The following is a 21930-nucleotide window of genomic DNA, read 5'->3' as shown; positions in this document are numbered from 1 at the left end:
TGTATTCCTTTTTGCTCTCTTCATTTACTACGTTTCTATATTTTCTCCTTTAGTCAATTAAATTCAATATAGCTTCTGTTACCCAAGGATTTCTACTAGCCCTAATCTTTTTACCTACTTGATCTGCTGCTGTTTTCACTATTTCATCCCTCAAAGCTACCCATTCTTCTTCTACTGTATTTCTTTCCCCAATTCTTGTCAATTGTTCCCTAATGCTCTCCCTGAAACTTTCTACAACCTCTGGTTCTGTCAGTTTATCCAGATTTCATCTCCTTACATTCCTGCATTTTTGCAGTTTCTTCAGTTTTAATCTACAGTTCATAACCAAGAAATTATGGTCAAGAGTCCACATCTGCCCCTGGAAATGTCTTACAATTTAAAACTGGTTCCTAAATCGCTGTCATACCATTATATAATCCATCTGAAACCTTCCAGTATCTCCATGCCTCTTCCATGTATACAACCTTCTTTCATGATTCTTGATCCAAGTGTTAGCTATGATTAAGTTGTGCTCTGTGCAAAATTCTACCAGGTGGCTTCCTCTTTCATTTCTTACCCCCATTCCATATTCACCTACTATGTTTCCCTCTCTTCCCTTTCCTACTGTCAAATTCCAGTCACCCATGGCTATTAAATTTTTGTCTCTCTTCACTAAGTGACATATCTGTGCTCAGTTAACTTGTGTAAATTTATTGTCTAGTTGTAGACCATTGGCCTTTAAGTACCATGGAGTATGATTGTTTTGGAGCTTGCTATTTCTTGCAGCATTGTAATAGTTTTCCATAATTTTGAATAATTTTTACTTCCCAGTTTCATTTGTTTATGATTATGACCTTTGCCTTGGGTCCAAAGGCAAGTGCACCTGATTCTTACTTGGTGTCAGTTGTCTCAAGAAATAAGGTCTCAGATGGTGTATGGAACAGACCCTTGTGGATGCAGTGTGAGAAGTATCATTTCAGCATTTGCATTATAAGTTTATATTTACAATTGCATTTTTGTTTTCACAGAAATATAATAGAGCATTTTTTTAATATCACCTACTTTTGGTTCCTCAAATTCATCTCCATCTACGTATATACACTGTAAGCCACAGTATGGTGTATTGCAGAGGGGAAGTTATACCATTATGAGCCGTTTCCTTCCCTGTTCCTCTTGCAAATGGACCAACATAAGTTATAGTTTCTCTTGCTTTGCTTTCATTGCTTTCATTTACATTAGTGGCAATATAATCATTCTGCAGTCAACTGCAAATGCAGGTTTTCTAAATTTTTTGAATAGTGTTTCATAAAAAGAATGTCATCTTCCATCCAGGGATTCCCATTTGAGTTCATGAAATATCTGTACAACACTCGTGTGTTAGTCGAACCTGCCGGTAACAAATCTAGCACCAAATATCTGAATCAGTTCAGTGTCTTTCTTTTATCCCAAACACTATTTTAGTACTCGGGAATCGATCACACAAGTATCGTGTACACTGTTTCTTTTATAAATGAACTACACTGATAAAGCAAAGCCAACCATTCACCTTCCATACTACCATTCTTGAATTATAGTAACACTCAAAGATGGTAAAAGCTGGAAGATGTTACTCTCACTAAGGTATAAAAGTCATTAGTTGCAATGTTTGGAGCTACGATGTAAATAGATAAATTAAAATATATGCTATTTCCTACATATTATCACCATTACTATTGTACTTTTAATACACAATAAGCTCAAAATTACTTTGCAGTGCTTGGCATAAATAATTTGATTCCCATAGACCAAAATTTTGCTCTGGGCGTAACTTTCTAGAGCATTCACAGTACCTACAATACTTATACCTCGTGCATTACAGTAGGAAAGTATGATCCAAGAATCAGACAAGGCATACCTATCTTAGTAGTTGACTTGAAGTGACTTGGCTATTCAGTGACCTGTTTCTTTTACTGTTAACATAAATCTTATAATGGCTTGTTACAATTGCTTCCTAATTTGGCATTAAAAGTACCCACTGGGAGGAAGGCAGAGCAAGGTATTACATAATTTTACTCTTTGAGTTTCCCTTTCTAATTCAGTCAAAATACTTCATCTTATTCCTCTCGTATTTCTTTTTAAATAAGCCCTGTCTGCAGATAGGATACAGTAAGCATAAACAACTATCACAGCATGTAACTGAATTTCATTGATTACACATTTCTCAGATATTTTGGTCACAAAACAGTCCACAATTATTAGAACTACCTTTCCATCTACAGTACTCCTAAAAGTGCTAGTTCTTCTGCAAAGGAGTGTGTTACTAGAAGAAATTAAAATCTAATGCTTACTCGATAGGAGCACTTTTGAGCTATAGTATCAATGATATGAAATTCATTTCCTGATAGATTTAAGTATATAATGGTAACATCCACACAAAAAACTGGAGAAAACTGGAGAAAAGAAAATGACATTTAATTACAGGCCACTTTCTCTCTCTCTCTGATCTTATTAAAAGTTTTTTCTGGAGGCAATTATTTACAGTGCTTTACAGACTCATTTTTTCCTATACCAAATCTCTTAGCTGCCCTCCTGGTTGGCTTTTGTTATGGATTTTCCACAAAGACAGACAATTTTGATCTTGCAAGTGAAGTCAAGGCAGAGCTTTACAAGTTTAGAGGATACTGAGTGGATTGTGGGCAGGATGTAGTTAAGACCAATAGACACGCATGCATATGAGACCAAAGAAATCTGCATTTATTAAAGTATATTTTCATTGAAGAAAAAATTCCATGTACTGTAATTGACTTTTCCTGATTTTCTGGATTTTGGTCAGTTGGCATACTTGAATCAGTGCACCTGTTGTTGTTGTTGCAGATATGATGAATTTTCAGTTCTTCACAATGGAAATGAAGCTGAGAGAATACTGTCTAAGTCAAGAAAGGTGAACTAAAGGTGTAAAAGCCAAGTAACTGCAGAGGAATGAAGTACGGCATAACTGGAGTGTTGGAAGGTCTGTTATGCTGTTTACGGTTAGTGTTGTTGATTCCAGGGAGGTTGCAACACCAGAAGGCTGTAGTGAAATGTTTGAAAACTTCCATAGGGTTGATGGTTGGTTCAATGACTAGCAGCTGGCAATCATTCTCAAAAACAGTTTCCATTATCGTATGCTACTTTCAGGTGAACAGTGATTTCTTTCTCAGTAAAACAATCCTGTTGTGAAACATTGTCCATTTCCATCAGCTGAAGCCGGGACTCAAGAACTGCTTTCCCACAGGGAGACTCCTCATCAATGATATGATTTATGTGAGACCCTCCAGGAAGGTGGTCTTAACCTAAATGCAACTCTCTGACAATAGGGGCAGCTAAAAAGTTACACAGTAAAAGGAAACAGTGGCAATTTGAGTGTGAAGACAAAGCAGTAGAGGGAAATTAGGAGGAGATGGCCTAACCATAAGACAGAGAAAAAGGCATAGTGCCCGGAACTGTGTTATCCATATCAGAAACCAATGCAAGAGAGGCAGATCCAAAAATACTGGGGGGATGGGAGGCGAGAGAGCCATGAGGTGAGGGGTTGGGAGCAGAAACTGCTGTAGGGATGGATGAGTCTACTGTGTAGGTTCGGTGGATGGTGGAATACCACTGTGGGAGGGGTGGAAGGATAGTGGGCTGGACATTACTGATTTCAGGGCATGGCGAGGGGTAGTCAGAACCCTGGTAGAGACTGTAATTCAGTTGCTCCAGTTCTGGGTGGTTCAGAGTTAGGAGGGGAATGCTCCTCCAGGAGGTGAAGCTTTGGGAGGTCACGGAAGACTGGAAAGATAAGGTACGGGAAATTTGATTTTGTACAAGGTTGGGGAGGATAATTACAGTCTGGGAAGACCTCATTTATACCCACTCGTCACTGCAGATATGATGACCATGGGTGATTAGACTGTATGGAAAGAACTACAGTATGGAATGGGTGGCAGATGTCGAAGTGGTGGTATTACTAGTGGTTAGTAGGTTTGATATGGATGTAGGTACTGACGTAGCCATCTTTGAGGTGGAGGTCAACATCTAGGAAGGCGGCTTGTTGGGTTGAGTAGGACCAGGTGAAGCAAATGGGGGAGAAGTTGTTGACGCTACAAAAGAATGTGGATAGGGTGTCCTCACCCTTGATCCACATCACAAAGATGCCATCAGTGAATCTAAACCAGGTGAGGGGTTTATGATTCTGGGTGTTTAGGAAGGATTCCTCTAGGTGGCCCATGAATAGGTTGGCATACTATAGTGCCATGCAGCTGCCCAGAGCTGTACTACAGATTCTTTTGTGGGTAAGTCTTCAAAGGAGAAGTAATTGTGAGTGAGGATATAGTTGGTCATGTTGACTGGGAAGAAGGTTGTTGGTTTGGAAACTGTTGTTGGTTTGGAAACTGTTGGGCATTGGGAAAGGTAGTGATCATCAGTGGTAAGGCTATGCACATGAGGGATTTTAGTGTCAGGAGATGTGGCATCAATATTGATGAACAGGGCACTGTGTGGTAAAGGGACAGGAACTACAGGGAGTCAGTGGAGGAAATGGTTGGTATCTTTTATATAGGAGGGTAGGTTATAGGTAAGAGGCTGAAGGTGTTGGTCTCTGAGAGTAGAGATTATCCAAGTGGGGGCATAGTAACCAGCCACAATGGGGCATCCTTGGTGGTTACGTTTATGGACTGCAGGAAGCATGTAGAAGGTAGGAGTGAGGGGAGTGATAGGGGTGGGCAGAGACATGGACTCTGGGGAGAGGTTCTGGGATTGGCCTAAGGATTTGAGGAGAGACTAGAGATCCTGCTGGATTTTTGGACTCATCCATTCCTACGTAACTCGTGCTCCCAACCCCTTACCTCATGTATCCCAGTAATCTAGATGCAAAGCCTGTCCCACACGTCCTCCCACCACCAAATACTCCAGTCCAGTCACAAACATCACCTGTCTGTGAAACCAGTCATGTAATCTACAAGCTAAACTGCAACCAATGTTCTGCATTCTGTGGGGGTATGACGACCAACAAGCTGTCTGTCTGCATGAATGGCCACTGACAAACTGTGGCCAGAAAACGACTGGACCACCCTGTTGCTTGGCATGCTGCCCAACATGACATTCTTCATTTCAGTGACTGCTTCACAGCCTATGCCATACAGATCCTTCCAACACCAGCTTTTCTCAATTGCGCAGGTGGGAACTCTCCCTGCAATATACATTACTGTCCTGACCTCAACATTTGTTAGTTGTTGTCCTCACACATCCAGACACTTTCCTGTTCCTGTGCCGCACTACACAGCCCCCTACTCTACCAATCACCATTCCCCCACCCCTACCCTGCTATCCCTCCCCCACCTCTCCCAAGCCTCTTCCTACCACCATCCAGTTGTCTCTCCTATCGTGCACTGCTGCTGCTGCTCCTTTATGAATTTCTTTTTGTTGTGACTATCCACGAGTCAGCATCTCTGCTATATGGTGAGTAGCACCTATCCTTTTAATAATAGTGTTACTTGAAAATTTAGTGAGGCCAGTAAGTTTTAAGGAAGTTCTTACTGTTCAGTTATCTTATGTTGTTTTTAAGCCTACAAAATAATGTGACTAAAGGGATGCACCACCAACAGGAAACATAAATGAAATTGTCACTTCAATGATTGATTATGATGCAGCTATGTTTCTCAAGATAGGAAAAGTAGTGCGCTAAACGCTAAACCTACGTGTTACTTAAAGATGTTAAAGTGATCCTTTGCATTTGTTAGGCATTGTTATAAACACTTGAACATGTGATCATTCCTAAAGTTTAACCTGAAACCTTCAGTCTGGCACCATTTCTCTTGTAATCCTCTGGACTTTGTAGAACAACTTCTGCAAGCCTTACTTCTTATAAGAAGGTGACTATTCAACTATGTAATACAGACTTACATTCCATCAGGAACTAAAGACTTTTATGAGAATGAATTAAGTGTTCTGTGGTTCTCTATTTTTCGTTTGAGTTAGTGAAGTTTTGTTGATGCCCTTCAGCTGATTACCTGCAAAAGATGAATTATTCAAAACTGAACTTGTTCCTCATTGTATGTTGTTCATCTTTGTCATATACAATTGATGCAGTTTCTTTCTTTTGTCACAGTTAAAAATTGGTGCCAAACCAGGATTAAAACTAGTCTATAATGCTTATAGCGAACAATTGTCTTACCTATTAATCCTTCAGAGTACATTCCCAGGACTCTTCCAAACATTCACTGTTGCTTGTATTTCCTCCTACTTTATGAGCCTCATGGTGGGGGGGGGGGGGGGGGGTAGGGATGCAGATGATTATGTCCATGGAAATACCTTTCCATTTAATGGAAAGCAATCAGTAGTGATTGCCTTTGCTCTAGATGTGCTTCCCAAGCAGGTTCTTTTCTTCCATTACAAAGTTTGTTATTGTCATTTATTTTGTGTGTGTGTGTGTGTGTGTGTGTTTGTTTGTTTGTTTGTTTGTTTTAATACATCTCAACTGTTGCAGTGGGACCGGAAAGGGAGCATTACACGAGCATATGTGTGTTATCGAGTGGTGGTGGCTGCATTCTTTATAGCAGCTTTACTTGCCTCCATAACAGGAGCTGGAAGAGTGATAATATCTATCTGGAAATGGCCAATCTACCTCACAAACTGGGGTTTAACTTTATGCACAGTTCAAGCTATTTTTTGTCTAGTTATTGTTCTGAATGCGAAGCTGAAGAGGCAGCATCAAATTTCAGGTACACACATTATTTATTAGTTAACAGGTAAGTACGATCATAAAAGGAGTTAATTTCCAGCTTTATGTAAAATTTTGTTCTTTCTTATTTAGTAACAGCTCAAGGTGTTAGTGGCACAATGCCACTGCAATACAAAATTTACTGGGCGATTCACACCACAGCTGCCACTATTGCTGTCTGTATCACCATATCCTTTTGGACTGCAGTCTATGATCCTGGTGAGCATACTATAAGTGCATCAGGCACAGATTCACTACTCTTAACTAGAGTTGATAAATAGTTAATAAATTTTCATTTCAGTATTGCCAATTTCAAGAAGTTTTGAGCAGTACTATAATTATTCACGAGATTTTAGTTTTAATAATCTGTAAGGCGAATGGCATAATTATGAGATTTACACTATAACTACTTCCTTAAGTAGTAGGTGCACGAGATAGGAATGAATCAATGGAGAGGGAGGCAGTAGGTGCACAGTATAAGAATGCAACACAGGCAACAGCACCAGGGAGATCACGCTGTGCACGATGGTGGTATGGACAAAATACACATTCCACTACCTAAAACCTTGACAGTACTAGGTTCAATAAACACGTATTTCAACCCCTAAAAAACTGTGTACATGGTTGATAGTGTGAATTGAACTGAATATGCAAGACATCAAATCAGTCATGGCTGAAAATAGTTTAAAAACTGTCAGTATGATATACTACAACTACACTAATATACTTAAGGCTGTCCTCCTCCTTCTGGGATTGTGTGACTAGAGAGACCATCAAAATTATGGTTCAAAGTGACCTAATTAACAAAGATAGTGGCCTCCAGCTTAGTCGGGTATCAAACCCTGCACAGAGCCTAAAAAAAGGAAAACATTCCCATACAGTGAGGTCTGCACCCTGCGGTGATAGTGTGGACACTGTCACCCGAGTATGGAGGCTCCACTTTCACAACTACTGCACAGATTGTGATAGGAGTGGAGTCATGCAGGCAGTAACTAACAATATGTATAAGACACTGACAAGAGTGAAGCAGGAATCATCAGAGATCACCTGAAGATGGCAATGAGTCTGTTTGCTGAAATATTGTGGAAAAATTATGATGTGACCCAGACAGACACCCAAGAATTCTACAAGCCTACAAATACACTCAGAAAATATCAGATCATGCATCAAACATGTTTTGCACAGGGATTTGCGCTTTGTGGCCAGTGGCTGGGACTCAGTGTGACAAAGGGAAGAACCAAGACATTGGTTACTTTGGGTTGGCAGTGGAATACCACTTTTGGAGGGGTGGGAAGGTTTGTGGGTAGGATGTTCCTCATTTCTGTGCACAATGATAGTCGAAGCCCTGGCAAAGAAAATGGTTCAGTTGTTCCATTCCAATGTGACACTGGGTGATGATGAGGCTGCTCATTTGCAGCTTCTTTAAGATAATGGGAGAATAATGGTTATGTGATAATATGGTGTGGGAAACATGTCTATGAACTAGATTTGGAGGACAGTGTCTGCCTGTGAATGCCTTAGTCAGACTTTCAGTATACTGGGCAACGGAGTTCTAGTCACTTGAGCAGGCTATTCGGGAATGATTTAGAAGTGAAAACATCTGTTTGCCTATGTGTCAAACTTTTTGTGTGACAAACTAGTCAGATTTGGATCACTAAAAACCAAGAGACTAATAAAGCACAAACAGTGGTTCAGCCCACAATGGATACATCTTGTATGTGCATATTTGTTGTTATGAACTAGTTTTGTATGAAATTACAAACTGCTGTAAGTTTCTTTTCCATCTGAAGTGTGGACTGTAACATTCAGTTTGTACCAGATATCACTTTTCCTCCTACGGAGCAATTTGTAACTTCATGCACTACGTTACTTAATGTTTGTCTTACACCCTCCAGATCCTCACAGTACAGCTTCATTAGTTGCCATATGATCCCAAGAGATAGTCACTTACAACCTGTCACTGATACACTAAAACAGCAAGATGTGCACTCAGTTTCCACACTACATCATTGCTTTACTCTCCTGGATACTTCAGTAAGAGGAAATGAAACAAGCAGCAGCAGGTGACCTCAGCACATTGATTTCAGACTTGGCATACTTGCAGACTTAGGACAGGAAGGAAGGAAGCCACTATGGCATTGGTGTAACAGCAGTGCCTTGGTATCCAATGTATGGAAACCACAATATTGGGCTCATACTCACTCAGTTTCTGATCTCTACTATCTGCCTGCTTAAATGTAGTACTGGGGCTATTACAGTGAGGAGCATTGCTCAATGCATCTGTTCCCTTTGATGACTAGTGATAGAGTTCCTACTGCTAGTGCTCAATGTACTACCATGTTGTAGCTGTATGTGCATCCACAAGGCCATGTGTATGTATCAACACTGGAACTACAAACTGATAATTTAACATTTGCTGTCTAAATGCTGGGGACCTTCTAAGGCCCTTCCCCAATGTTTCTTGTCTTACTTTGGCATTACACTAACTTGATAGCTGGATATGCTGTAGAGAGCAAATGGGATAGGGCCTGGATATGTTAAAAAAAAATGGGAGATTGTTGATAGTTTCAAAAGGGGGCATTAAGTAGTGATTGACTGAAACAGAGGACAGAAATACAATAGAAGACAAATGGTTTACTCTGAGAAATGAAATAGTGAAGGCACCATAGGATTAGATAAGAAATCCTTGGATAATGCACACAATATATTGAATTTCGTTCGTGAAAAGAAAATTTATTAAAAAGCTGCAAATAAAGCAGGTCAAAGGGAACGCAGATATCTAAAAATGAGAATGACTGTAAATGGAAAATAACAGAGCAGAAATAGCTTGGGAATGCCATGGATAGGAGACCTAAAGGGGCCTTTGGAAAAAGGAGAATTACCAGTGTGAATATTAATAGCTCAGATGGAAAAAGAGTACTAAGCAAAGAATGGAAGTCCAAAAGGTGGAAGGAATAAACAGAGGGCTCAAAAAAAAAAAAAAAAAAAAGTATCGACTGTTTAAAAGTCCATAACTTGCAAACTAACTGATGGAGTTGTCTCATTTTTGGCGAAAGTGTTGGTTAAAGTCCAACTTAAAGGTATCACTGTAGGTGTTCGAAATGGTCACCATTAACATCCACACACAAATGATGCCGCTGAACTGCAGCACAAACTACTGACTGCGACGTGTTCAGTTGGATATTTGCATATGACTGTATGATGGATTCTCAAAGTTAATCCAATGTGTGTGGCTTTTGTCGATAAACGACGTCCTTTAGTGTTCCCCACAGGTAAAAGTCCAGAGGAGTTTGGTGTGGGAAACGTGGTGGATACTCCACAGCACCTCTATGGTCTATCCATCTTCCCGGTAGATTTTCGTTGTGATACGCCCTAACACGATTTTGGTAGTGGGCTAGGGCACCATCTTGTTGAAAGTAAACTCCTCTGTCTCCATACAAGTCTTGGATGGCAGGTAAAATGGATGTCTAAAGCTTCTGAAGGTACACCTTACCGGTAACTGTGCTGACAAAGAAGAATGGCTCAATCAAGCCCCGGTAAGACAACCCACACCACACATTTACTCATGGCAAATTTAAGGCTTTGTCTACATGGACGTTCGGATTTTTGGTGGTGATTTACTGTACCATTGAGTTTGAACTGTGCCTCATCAGACCACACAATCATCTCTGCAAACTCTTCATCGTTGCGCACCATGTTAGTAAACCACTCGCAGTACTCCATTCTACGATCTGGGCCGTCCTCCTTCATTGCGTGTAGCAATCATGGGATGTAGCACTTCCACTTTGCTGTCTTCAAAATTTGCTGAACTCTTGAGCGGCTCACTCGTTTCACAGGCATACTGTCTCACAGACATCTATGGTGAGCGAGTGAAGTGTTGTAACACATGACGGGAGTTAGCTGGACTTGTTACTGTTACATGTTGTCCAGATCGTTGTTTGTGTACATCCTTAACACAGCCTTCGGCTTCACATTTGTCTCAAATACAACGAATTGTTAAACGTGCCGGTGGCTCTGTTTGATACTCATTTTGCCATTGCCATTGAACCTCATTAATGTTTTCGTACTTAAAATACCACTTCAAAACTGACTTCCTTTCATTAAATGTAAGCCTTGCACCAGCCATGTTTACTCGAGCAACTAGGTGCAACTAAGAACAAAACACTGACAGTATGGAAACTGTCATCTGACAAAACAAAACAAAACAAAACAACACAGTACAACGCTTGTGTGGCGATTGCCAGAACTACAAACTATTACACTACCAAAGATAAGACAACTCCGTCAATTAGTTTGCCAGTTATGGACAATGTATGGGGACAGGTCTTGGTTCTAGGTCATATTACAGGATATGAGCCGTGAGCTAAGGGGATGGGAGCAGGGGTTGTGTAGGGATGGATGAGTATATTGTGTAGGTTCCGTGAACGGTGGAATACCACTGTAGGAGGGGTGTGAAGGATACTGGACATTTCTTATTTCAGGACTTGACAAGAGTTTTCACAACCTTGACAGACAATGTAATTTAGTTGCATACAAGGAGAATGCTCCTCTGTGCCTGGACTGTAAGGTTGTGGGAGACTGGAAACATAAGGCATGAGAGGTTTGTTTTTGGACAATGTTGGTAGGATAATTACTGTCTATGAAGGCCTCAGTGAGACCCTTGGTATATTTCGAGACAGACCGCTCATCACTGCAAGTGCAGACCATGGGTAGCTAGGCTGTACAGAAGGAACTTCTTGGTATGGAATGGGTGGCAGCTGTCAAAGTCGAAGTGTTGCATGTGGTGACTGTAATTATCCTCCCAACCTTGTACAAAAACAAATCTCCCATTCATTATCTTTCCAGTCTCCCACAACCTCCCAAAGTCTCACCATCCAGCTACAGAGGAGCATTCCCCTCATAACTCAGTAACACTCAGGACTGGAGCATTACATTCTCCACCAGGGTTTGGACTACTTCTCGTCGGGCCCTGAAATGAGAAGTGTCCTGCCCACTATTCTCCATGTCCCTCCCATGTTGGTGTTCCACTGTCCACCAAACCTATACAATGTACTTGCCCGTCCCTACACAACCCCTGCTCCCAACCCCCTACCTCATGGCTTGTATCCCTGTAATAGACTTAAATCAAAGACCTGTCTCATACAGCCTCCCACCACCACCACAAACACCTGCTGTAGTCCAGTCACAAAACTCACCTATCCCATCAAAGGCAGGGCTACCTGTGAAACCAGTCATGTACTCTACGAGCTAAGCTGCAACCACTGTGCTGTATTCTATGTGGGCATGACAACGAACAATCTGTTTGTCTGCATGAATGAACTGTGGCCAAGAAAAAAGTGGATCACCCTTTGCAGAGCATGTTGCCCAATGTGACATCCTTCATTTCAATGACTGATTTACAGACTGTGCCATATGGATCCTTCCTACCAACACCGGCTATTCTGAATTTGGCAGGTGGGAACTCTCCCAGCAACATAGCCTACATTCCCATAGCCCTTCTGTCTTCAACCTTAGTAATTTTTCTCACCCATCCAGCCCCTTTCCTGTTCCCATTCCATCACTGCACCAATGCAAACAGTCTTTTTACTTATCTCCTGTTCTGCCCCCCCCCCCCCCCTCCCCGTCCACCTTTTCCCTGCCCTCCATCTAACCTTCCAACTGCACCTAGCTGCCCTATCCTCTCCACACCTTGTCCTTCCGTGCTCCCTACCAACACTTCACTCACCTCTACCCTGCTATCCCTCCCCCTCCTTGCTCCAGCCTCTTCCTTACTCCCACCCACTTGTTGCCCGCTCCCATCATACCCTGCTGCTGTTGCTTGCGGTGTGGGTTCAACTGCCAGAGGCTGCAGTAATGTGTGTCTGAGTTGTGCTTGTGCGCATTTGTGTGTGCGTGTGGTCTATTTTTGACAAAGGCCTTGTGCCTATCGGAGACCCAGCATCTCCACTATATGGTGAGTAGCAACTTTCCCTTCCACAATACTGTTACATTCCATCCTGGATTTTCAACTGTTTGATGGTTGCAAAATACTTACTTCAAATTATTTTCAGAAGAATGGAAGGAAAAAAAAGGCAGGTAGAAGGTGACTGTGAGGAATATCAGTTTGAGTTTCAGAGAAATGTAGGCAGACTCAAGACAGTACTGACACTGTGACTTACCTCAGATGATAGATTGATGAAAGGAAAACAGACATTTATAACATATGTAGGTTTAGAGAAATGTGTTGACAGTGTTGACTAGAGAACTATTAAAGGTACCAGAGGTAATATGCAGGGTGTGAAAGGATGTCTGCAAATCGTACAGAAATCAGAAAGCAGTTACATGAGTGGAAGGACATGAAAGAAGGTATTGGCTTAGAATGGAGTGAAATAAGGCTGTAATCTACCCCCGGTGTTATGCGATCAATACATTGAGTAATCTGTGAATGAAACCGAGGAGAAATTTGGAAAATGGATTAAAGTTCAAGGAGGAGAAACTAAAAGTTTGAGGTCTGTCAGTGATATTATAATTCCGTCAGAAATAGCAAATGACTTCAACGAGAAACTGAACACAATGGATAATGCATGAGTGGTTACCGGTAATGGATTTGTTGCCACATGGGATTTGTTCATAATACCAAGCATTCAATAGCTTCCATCATCATCATCATCGTCATCATCATCATCATCATCATCATCATCGGTGTACTAGTGGTGAAATGCATTGCTGTGCTGTGTGTCAGTAGTTTGTTGTGCCTTGAAAAGAGGTTGTAAGATAAATATCAACAAAAGTAAAACTGGGATAATCAGATGTTTCTGAGAAAATTAGATTAAGGATCAGATACTAAAAGCAGCGTATGGGTTTTGTTATGTTGGCAGCAAAATAACTGCTGATGGCCGAAGTAGTGAGGATACAAAATGCATATTGGTAATACGGAGAAAAAGTTATAAAAACAAAATTTTATAAGCATGAAATATAAATTTAAATGTTAGAATTATTTTCTGATCACATTTGTCTGGAGTGGAGCATTATATGTAAACGAAAGATCGATGACAAGCAGATGCAGACAGGACGGGAATAGAACCTTCTGAAATGTGGTGCTACAGAATAATGCTGAAGGTTAAATGGCCATATCAAATAAGTAATGAACAGGTGCTGAATTGAATTTGGGGGGAAAAGTGAAATTTGTGGCGTGACTTGATTAAAACAAGGTATCAGTTGATAGACACATCGTGAGGCATCAGAAAATTGTCTCTTTGGTAGTAGAGGGAAATGAAGGGGGGGTACAAATTGTAGAAGCTGCCTGAGGCTTGACTATAGTTAGCAAGTTCAAATGTGTGTCTGTTGCAGTAGTTATGCATAGATGAAAAGACTTACTCATGGGGGAGAAGTGTCAAGAGCTGCATCAAACCAGTCATTTGACTAAAGACCACAGTGACACATTCATGAGCTTCAATGTTCAAATTTTATGTAATGGATCCATAACCTAAGGAATCTGATGCTTTCCTGTCACACAGATTATTTAGTGATTAACTCCGTATGAGGCTGATGCAGTAGAAATATTATGCATTTGAGTGAACAGAGATTTGTTATCAGGAGTGTGTACTGACGAATGAACTGCACTATTATACTGAATGTCAGTTTCTCCTTTCTGTAGATTAGATTAGATTAGTACTTGTTCCATAGATCATGAATATGACACTTCATAATGATGTGGAACGTGTCAGGTTAATAAATGGTGTCTATACAAGATATTACATTACACAAAGTATTACATGACCCTTTCTTTTGGGGGGGGGGGGGGATTGGGGAAGTTACCCACTTTACTACATCCAAAAATTCATCTAATGATTAGAAGGAGTTGACATTAAGAAATTATTTAATTTCCTTTTAAATGCTATATGGCTATCTGTCAGACTTTTGATGCTATTAGGTAAGTGACCAAAGACTTTCGTGGCAGCATAATTTACCCCCTACTGAGCCAAAGTTAGATTTAACCTTGAGTAGTGAAGATCATCCTTTCTCCTAGTGTTGTAGCCATGTACACTGCTATTACTTTTGAAATCATTCGGATTGTTAATAACAATTTTCAGAAGTGAATATATATATTGTGAGGCTACAGTGAAGATCTCTATCTTTTTAAATAAGTGTCTGCAGTATGATCTTGTATGAGCTCCAGCAAATATTCTGATTACATGCTTTTGTGTAATGAACACTCTTTTACTCAATGATGTGTTACCACAGAATATGATGCCATATGAAAGCAGAGAATGAAAATAGGCATGGTAAGCTAATTTACTGAGATGTATATCGCCAAAATTTGCAATGACTCTAATAGCATAAGTAACTTAACTCAAACATTTCAGCAGATCCTCAGTGGTTTTTTTCCAGTTCAACCCCTCATTGATACATACACCTAGAAATTTTGAATATTCTACCTTAGCTACCAATTTCTGATCAAAGTCTATATTTATTAATGGTGTCATTCCATTTACTGTGTGGAACTGTATATACTGTGTTTTGTCAAAGTTTAATGAGAGCCCATTTTCAGAGAACCACTTAATGAATTTTCTGAAAAACATCGTTTACAATTTCACCAGTTAATTCTTGTCTGTTGGGTGTGATAGCTATACTTGTATCATCGGCATCTTTGTGAATATAGAATGGCAAGTCATTAATATATATTAAGAACAGCAGAGGACCCAAGACCGAACCTTGTGGCACCCCATTCTTGATTGTTCCCCAGTTTGAGAAATCACCAGTTTTTTGCATGTAATGTGAACTGCTTATTTCAACTTTTTTGCACTCTTCCTGTTACGTATGATTTAAACCATTGGAGCACTGTCCCATTCATACCACAGTACTTGAGCTTATCTAGAAGTATTCCATGATTTACATAATCAAAAGCCTTTGATAGATCACAAAAAAATCCCAACGGGTGACTTCTGGTTACTCAGAGCATTTAATATTTCATTAGTGAAAGTATATATACCATTTTCCGTTGAAAAAACCTTCTGGAAACCAAACTGACATTTTGTTAAAACTTTATTTTTACAAAGGTGTGAAGCTACTCTACAATACATTACTTTTTCAAAAAATTTGGGTAAGGCAGTCAGAAGAGAGATTGGGCGGTAGTTGTTGACATCAGACGTGTCCCCTTTTTTATGCAGTGGTTTAACAATGGCATACTTCAGTCTATCTGGGAACATACCCTGCTTCAGAGAGCTATTACATATGTGGCTAAGAATCCCACTTATTTCTTGGGAACAAGCTTTTATTATCCCACTGGAAATGCCATCAATTCCATGTGAGCTTTTATTCTTGAGAGAGTTTATTATCTTCCTAATTTCAGCAGGAGAGGAGGGTGGAATTTCAATTGTATCAAATGGTGTGGGTAAGGCCTCTTCCATTAACTGCCTTGCTTCTTCTAATGAACATTTAGATCCTATTTTCTCTACAACATTTAAAAAATGATTATTCTAAATGTTTTCGACTTCCGGCTTGTTGTTTCCATTCGCTTTCATGGTGATGCCATCGTCCTGTACTCTTGGTTGCCCTGTCTCCCTTGTAATAATATTCCAAATTGTTTCGATTTTGCTATCAGAGGTATTAATCTCAGACATGATGCACAAGCTTCTGGACTTTTTAATAACCTTTCTTAATGTAGCACAGTAGTTTCTATAATATTTGGCTGTTTCTGGGTCATTACTCTTTCTTGTTGTTAGTTACAGTTCCCTTTTGCGGTTACAACATATTTTTATTCCTTTTGTAAGCCAAGATTTTTTGCATGGTTTCTTGTAATTAGATTTGACTACTATGTTGGGGAAACAGTTTTCAAATTCTTTTAAAAGTGTATCATGAAATAAGTTATATTTTAAATTAGCATCGGGTTCCTTGTATACCTCATCCAGTCATTAATTGAACGCACAACTTTGGAGGGCAGTTTTGAATTACTGAATGGAGCTATGTCATATACTGTAACTAGCTGAGCATCATGATCAGAAAGCCCATTCTCAACAGGACAAGAATTTATGTTTTTAAACCTATCATTGTCTGTAAAAGTGTTATCTATCTATGTGCTGCTGTCCTTTACTACCAGAGTAGAAAAATTAATGACAGATGTCAAATTGAAAGAACCAAGCAAGACTTCAGATCATTCTTCTTATTACACTCTTTCAGTGAATCAACATTGAAGTCCCCAAAAATAATTATTTGCTTTCCCCTATCTGACAGATAGCACAACGAGGCATCCAAGTTTTCCAGGAATAAATGAAAGTTCCCTGAAGGGGACCTATATACTATTGCAATTATAAAAGAGCCCTCCTTCAGTTTAAGCTGATAGGCACAATCTTCTATATGTTGCTTTGGGCAAAACCTTTTTGTATCTAAGCTTTCTACACAGTGATAACTTTTGACATATATGGCAACTCCTCCTTTCACCTTATTCTCTCTACTCATAGGTGCAGCCAGTTTATAACCACTGATATTTACCTTTTCCATATGAGACACAATGTGATGCTCAGACAGGCATAGTATATCTATTACATTATCAGATTCAATGTCATCTAACCAAACCAGGAGTTCATCTACTTTATTCTTCAATCCCGGAATATTTTGGTGAAAAATGGTAACATTATTTTTTACTTTACTTTTGTGAGAATCTACTTTTCTCTTTAATCCACCAATATTTTGGTTAAATATGGTAACATTATTATTTACTTTCCTGTTGTGAAAATTTTGTGAGTTTTTGACCTCTTTAGCACTGAACTTCTCATTGGACACTGATATTAGTCTAAAAAAAGAGGTACATCCATGAGTACTAGTGTCTCCTTTTGGATTTCGCTAACAACCCTGCCAGTTTACCCTTCCATTTCCTATTGAGGTGTAGGCCATGCCTTGTGAAATCCCCCCTATCTATAGCCTTGACAAGAACCAATCCAATGTCTGACAGAGTGGCTGCCCTACGCAACTGGTCTAACTCCATATTTACACTCCTGACAGAGCAGTTCAACTGGGGCTGATCATGCCACACGAAAGCAGGCCCAGTATTGGTATGGGTCATTGCTGAGGCTATTTTCACCAGGTCACACTCAATACTGTAGCCCTGATCCCTATCAATACTGTTTCCCACTCCACCCACTATCATCACATGATCGTGCTTTGTGGAAATCCTTGAACAAGGAACATATATGCTCTACCACTGCACTTATTTTGGTGTATTGTAACTAGTATGTAAATGTAAAAAACTAAAGGAATTTTGTAGTTACCAGTGGTCATGCTGGGTGGCTAAATATTAAATTTTGACAAAGACACCTCAATAGGTAGACAAACGCTCTTTCAAAAGTAGAACACATAAAATAGGAAGATAAGAGTTCGTACAGTCATACGTAGATACATACATACGTAGATACATATGTAGATACATACATATGTAGATACATACATAGGTAGATACATACATAGGTAGATACATACATAGGTAGATACATACATAGGTAGATACATACATAGGTAGATACATACATAGGTATGTACACGTACACACACACACACACACACACACACACACACACACACATGTTTTGGTACAAAATAAGAACAAATGGAAAGACAGAAGGGTTGAAGTCCTTTCAAGTATAAATTAAGAGAAAATTCTATTAGATCAACTTGAATGATTCATAGAATGATTAAGGAATTAGCAAGTAAAAATGCTCAGTAAAGAATATAATGAATCAAAGAATTATTGAACGTATGTTACAGCATGAATCTTTACTGAAAACTGTAGTTCAAGGTGGGCAGCCTTTGCAGCTTAGTGGTCAAAGAGACAGACTCCCATTTGGAGGATCCAGGTTAAATTTCTGGTATGCCAGAGATGTTTCCTCCGTGGGGGGACTGGACTATGGTGCACTGAGCCACACGATGCCATTGAGGCACTACACGATTGAGAGGTAGTGTATGAAAGATCAAAGCATCGACAATTTCTAAGAGTGTGGTGTGATGATTCTGTGCCCTTTCATACCACATCTGATGGTGAATGGCTGAAGATGACATGGCAGTCGGTTGACTTATCAGTGGGGTTCCATAGTTGAAGTTGTGCTGGAAGGAATAAATTGCAGGGTGTGGCCTACGTAAGAGTATTTAAGGCACATTGATGAAAAGCTTAAATGAAGAGTATAGCTGACTAGTAACAGAACTTGAGAACTGCCTTGAACCAACACAACACAAGTAGCTTTCAAACACACCATACGTTTATTGATTTTATGTGATAGAAGCACTTGCTCTCCAGACTCCTTGAACTTTTCTCTACCACCTTCCAACAGATACTGCCATTTTACAAACATACGCTACCAGTAAAAAGTTTTCAATCACCTATCGCTGCAATAGATTTGTGGTTAAAACAGGGATTTTGTTTTAAATATTGAAATATATTGTCACATAGAAGAAGGTGTAATTAGATGAATGACTTAACGAAGGTTTATTCAGCACCTGCACATACAAGAGTGCGGAGTGAACTGCCTCCGGCCAGAACACATACAGTATATAGTGTATACAGTTACAGAAAATTCCAGTACAATGATTCCTGACATTTGTGGATGCTTCTAGAATGTACTGGAATGGAATATAGAAATTAAAATTTTACAGTCCATGTGGGTTTTGAACTCATGACCCTCCATGCAACAGCCTAGTATCATAACCGTTATACCACAGTGACTGTGCTTCTCAGCTTCTTCTGTGACATTGCTCCCTCTTCAAGAGAACAGCCTGTCGGTGTTATGTCCTCCTAGTCCAGCAATGAGTCATCAGTCCTGCATACTCCGACTCCTGATGACTGATGTTCACCCTGGCGATGATCTTAGAACTTCCTTTGCCACTATGATCTTCGTCACCTTTTCCCTTGTTGCCTGTTGCTGGAGCTTTGAATTTACCCTGGGTTGCCGGATCCTTATAGGGCTTCATTTGAAGGACGTGGACCGTATCTCTGATCTTTCGCTGTCTTGTGTCAGGGTTGAAATCTTCAACTTCATAAGTAACATTAGACAACTGTCTTACGACCTTATAAGCTCCAAGCTGAGGAGCTTCTCAGAGAGACCAACCTTCCGAACAGGAATGATACATCCAGATGAGGTCACCAGGCTGGTAGACAACAGGGCGGTGGGTTGCGTCATACCTTCGGCGATCATTTTCTTGAGCCTCCAGCATACGGAGTCGAGCTAACTGCTGAGTTTCCTCAGCTCTGGTTAACACCTGGCTGATGTAGTCATTGCCCACGTCATCAGCATGTAACAGAAACACAATGTCCATTGCCGTCACCGCCTCCGCTCATTCACCAGGAAAAATGGCGTAAATACTGTGGTGTCTTGTTTGGCGGTGTTGTAGCAAACGTCACGAAAGGTAGCACTTCATCCCAGTTGCTCTGCTCAACATTGACAAATATTGATAGCATGTTGGCCAAGGTCTTATTAAGGTGCTCAGTAAACCTGTTAGTTAGCGGATGGTAGGCAGTCATCATGTGATGAGTAATGTTGCACCGACATTTTATCTCTCTCTCAAGATTTGATTGAAAAACTTTCCCTCGATCCGTAATTAACGACCTCGGGGCACTGTGTTTTAATATAATGTCTTCCACAGTGAAGTTGGCTACCTCAAATGCTTTGGCTGTTTTCACGGCTTTTGTAATAGCATAGCATGACGGATAATCAGTACAAACAATAGTCCATCTATTGCCACTAGCAGACACGAGAAATCATCCGAGGTGGTCAATCCCAACATGCTGGAAAGGCATTTTGGCTGGTGGGATTGGTATGAGTCGGCCAGGTGGTTTCTGAGGAACTCCCTTTCTCCTCTGGCACTCTCAATAGTGTGACACATAGTGACGGACACTCCTAAATAAAGCTGACCAGAAAAATCTCTTGCAGATCCTATCTTATGTCTTAATTAATCCTAAATGTCCAGCCTCAGATGTGTCATGGAATTTCTGTAGAATGTCTAAGTGTATGTGTTTAGGAATGACTGGAAGCCACCTCTTTCCAAACGGATCAAAGTTTTTCTTGCAAAATAATCCATTAAATACCATAAATTGTCCTTTCACATCCTCTGACTGATTTCAGGCAAGCATAATTTGAGATATTTTGGCATCCTTCTGCTCAGCAGAGAGATCATGGAGTGTAGTGAGACATTCACTATCTTCATCAAAATCTTGATGGTCTTGCACAGGGTTTCTTGAGAGACAGTCAGCATCTTGGTGTTTTCTTCCAGTTTTGTACACTAGGGTAATGTCATACTCTTGAAGACATACTGCCCACCTGGTGAGTCGTCCTGTTGGATCCTTAAGACCTGTCAACCAAGTGAATGATGGTCCGTAACAACTGTGAATGGCCTTCCGTAGAGATTCTGTCAAAATTTGCGTATGTCCCAGATCACAGCAAGACATTTTCTTTCTGTAGTTGTTGAGCACCACCCCAGATAAATTTAGCATAGGCTTTTAACAACTCCTGGAGTGGCCTGGCTTTGTTACAAAAGTCTTTGATAAAATAATGGGAATAAGAACATAATCTGAGGAAGCTTCTCACATCTCTAATACTTTTAGGAATATGAAATTCCTTTATAGATCTCACCTTTTCGGGGTCAATCTTCCTTGGTGCCCAAGCAGGTTCCTCACACGGCATTGTAGGAAAGTAACTTTACCTGGGTCTTGCCTTTTTCACCATTTTAAAGGGAAATGAAGAAAGAGAGATTTGGGCTCAATGTCTGTTTTACTTCCTCCCTTATAACCTCTTGAAGGTCTCGGTTTTTTGCTCGCTGTGCAATCCAAGTGCCTCCTGAACTTCCTCTCTCACTATCTGATGAAGAACACTTGAGAAATCAGTTGCTTCCTTCATCACAGACATCGATGTGATGTTTTGAAGCCGTTCAAACTTCTTGTGTGTAATTCTTTTTTGATGCATTGTCTCGATATACCGGCACCATTTTATGAAGTCGTCTGCTGTCAAAACCTCATTCAGGAGAATGGCTTGATACATGTCCTCACCAACACCCTTCATGAGATGTGCAACCTTATTTTCCTCCTCCATTCTAGGATCCACTGTTTTATACAGGTCCAAGGTGTCTTGAACGTAGGATGCTGTCGTTTCTCCTGGATGCTGTTCCGTGAACTTCAACAGCTGATTGAGATGACAGTGACAACTCAATACATAGAACTTGACAATGAAGAAGTGATGAAAAATGAAACCTATGCATAGCCATAACAGTTTAGA

The 21930-nt window shown here is 40.2% G+C and overlaps 1 protein-coding gene across 1 annotated transcript in view; it reads left to right on the top strand.

Moving 5' to 3' along the window:
• LOC126191578 (protein rolling stone-like) overlaps positions 1-21930 on the top strand; it is a 246653-nt gene that overhangs the window by 223028 nt on the left and 1695 nt on the right. Inside the window, exons 3-4 of the mRNA XM_049932507.1 lie at positions 6464-6698; positions 6791-6916. Coding sequence (XP_049788464.1) covers positions 6464-6698; positions 6791-6916 — 361 coding nt within the window. The remainder of the gene's footprint in view (positions 1-6463; positions 6699-6790; positions 6917-21930) is intronic.

This window comes from Schistocerca cancellata, chromosome 6 (assembly GCF_023864275.1).
Source record: "Schistocerca cancellata isolate TAMUIC-IGC-003103 chromosome 6, iqSchCanc2.1, whole genome shotgun sequence".
NCBI classification, from domain to species: domain Eukaryota; kingdom Metazoa; phylum Arthropoda; class Insecta; order Orthoptera; family Acrididae; genus Schistocerca; species Schistocerca cancellata.
The sequence above is the reverse complement of the archived record's forward strand: the minus strand, read 5'-3'. Positions and strand labels throughout refer to the sequence as shown.